General features: G+C 61.3%; 1 protein-coding gene across 1 annotated transcript in view; it reads left to right on the top strand.

Moving 5' to 3' along the window:
* MROH1 (maestro heat-like repeat family member 1) overlaps positions 1-1706 on the top strand; it is a gene marked incomplete at both ends in the record, with an annotated part of 11664 nt that overhangs the window by 6769 nt on the left and 3189 nt on the right. The window contains one exon of the mRNA XM_010142993.1: positions 1434-1585. Coding sequence (XP_010141295.1) covers positions 1434-1585 — 152 coding nt within the window. The remainder of the gene's footprint in view (positions 1-1433; positions 1586-1706) is intronic.

Raw genomic sequence — 1706 nt, 5'->3', positions numbered from 1 at the left:
TCCCGAGGAGCAGAGCAGGCTCCTGCTGGGTGACTCTGCCAGGAGCGGGGCTGCCATGCCTGGGGAGGGATGGCTCAGTCCTATGGGTGTCCCATGGGCACAGCAGTCCCTTCCCTGGGCCGGGGGTCATCCGTAGGAACCATCTTTCTCGAGCAGAAGATGGTCTCAAACCAGTCAGGCTGCTCTACCGGGCCCTGCTGGAGCTGGGGCTTGGCCCAGATGAGCCCTGTGGGTGCCTCCACCCTTGAGCAAATTCTGCTCCTTCTCCTCTGCCCTGTGCCTCAGCTTCACTCCTCACGGGTCCTGCTTTGGTGCTGGGTGGCACGTGGTGATGCCAGCAGCCAGGGCTCTGGACCTGGCTGGATTGGCAGCACAATGCTGGCTCCACAAGCCCCAGGCTGCTTCCTTCGTTAGGAAATGGCTAACGAAGGGCAAGGGGACTGGAAGAGCATCACTAGGAGTGAGTGGATCAAGGAAGAGGGCACACACATGTCCCCGACAGCACGGGGAGGGGAAGTGGGGTCCAGGAAGGGAAAGCGGCATCTGTGCCCCTGCACCCCGGTGTTTGGGTGGCCCAGGAACGGGGCTGGAAGGAGCTGGGGGATGGGCAGACGGGAGCACTGGGGCTAGGGGTGGCCAGAAGAGCCTGTGAAAGGCTGGCATGGGGACAGTGCTCAGGTAAACCACCCGCAGCACTGGCAGCCTGCACTGCGTTCAGTGGCTTGTGCTCATTGCTGAGAGGAAGCTCTGGACAGGTTCATGCTGAGCATCTGGATCAATGTCCTGCCTGGGAGCTCCTGACGCTGGGAGCCTTTCCGGGGCACTCCACTGTTGGGGATCTCCCAAAGTGAAACCAGAGTGGGGTACCCTGTCAGCTGAGACCTGCTCCGGGTGTTGGGTGATGCCTCCGCTGCCCCAGGAGCACTGCGGGGTTCCCTGGGGAACCCGGTAAAGCTGTGGCGAAGGGCAGCAGGTGGAGAACGGGTGTCCCCTGCGGTCAGCAATCCCTCACCAAGCCTTTACACCAACACACTCCTGTCACTGGGCCGGTTTGCAAGATGGAGAAGCAACACGCTCTCCCCCGCAGGGACCAGCTGAACTTGTCGAGGCACAGTGGGTGGCTGCGGGGCTGTAATTCTTGGCCACCCCCATGCTAACGAACACGTGGAAATAACCCACGTGGCACGTGCGGGCTCCCGTGGGTGGGTGGAGCTGGGTCTCCAGGTCTCTGGTCACACAAAGCAGTGTGTGTCTCTGGTGTGGCTGCCTGCCAGGGTCTCTCGGGGCCAGGGCACCTCTTGGGAAGTCTCTAGGGCTGCCAGGGAGGGTCCTGGAGCATCTGCTGTCCCTTGAGGCGCTGCCCAGTAAAGCAGCACAGCAGCGGTCTGCTTTCCAGAGGGGCTGTGGGGAAATAACGGGGGTTTGTCTTGCAGCTCTGCAGCACTTCAGTGAGAGCATCCAGGAGTACTTGGCGAACTTGGACAAGGCCCCGGACCCCACAGTCAGGAAGGACACGTTCTCCAATGAGATCTTCAGCGCCTATGAAGTGCTCTTCAACAGCTGGCTGCAGCACCGGGAAGCCAAGGTGAGGATCATGGGATCAGCTGGTTTGGGTGGGAAGGGACCTTCAAAGCTCACCCAGTCCATGAGCAGGGACATCTGCAACCAGAGCAGGGTGCTCAGAGCCCCAAGCTCCAACCTGACCT

Source organism: Buceros rhinoceros, unplaced genomic scaffold (assembly GCF_000710305.1).
Source record: "Buceros rhinoceros silvestris isolate BGI_N320 unplaced genomic scaffold, ASM71030v1 scaffold29679, whole genome shotgun sequence".
Classification (NCBI taxonomy): domain Eukaryota; kingdom Metazoa; phylum Chordata; class Aves; order Bucerotiformes; family Bucerotidae; genus Buceros; species Buceros rhinoceros.
The sequence above is the reverse complement of the archived record's forward strand: the minus strand, read 5'-3'. Positions and strand labels throughout refer to the sequence as shown.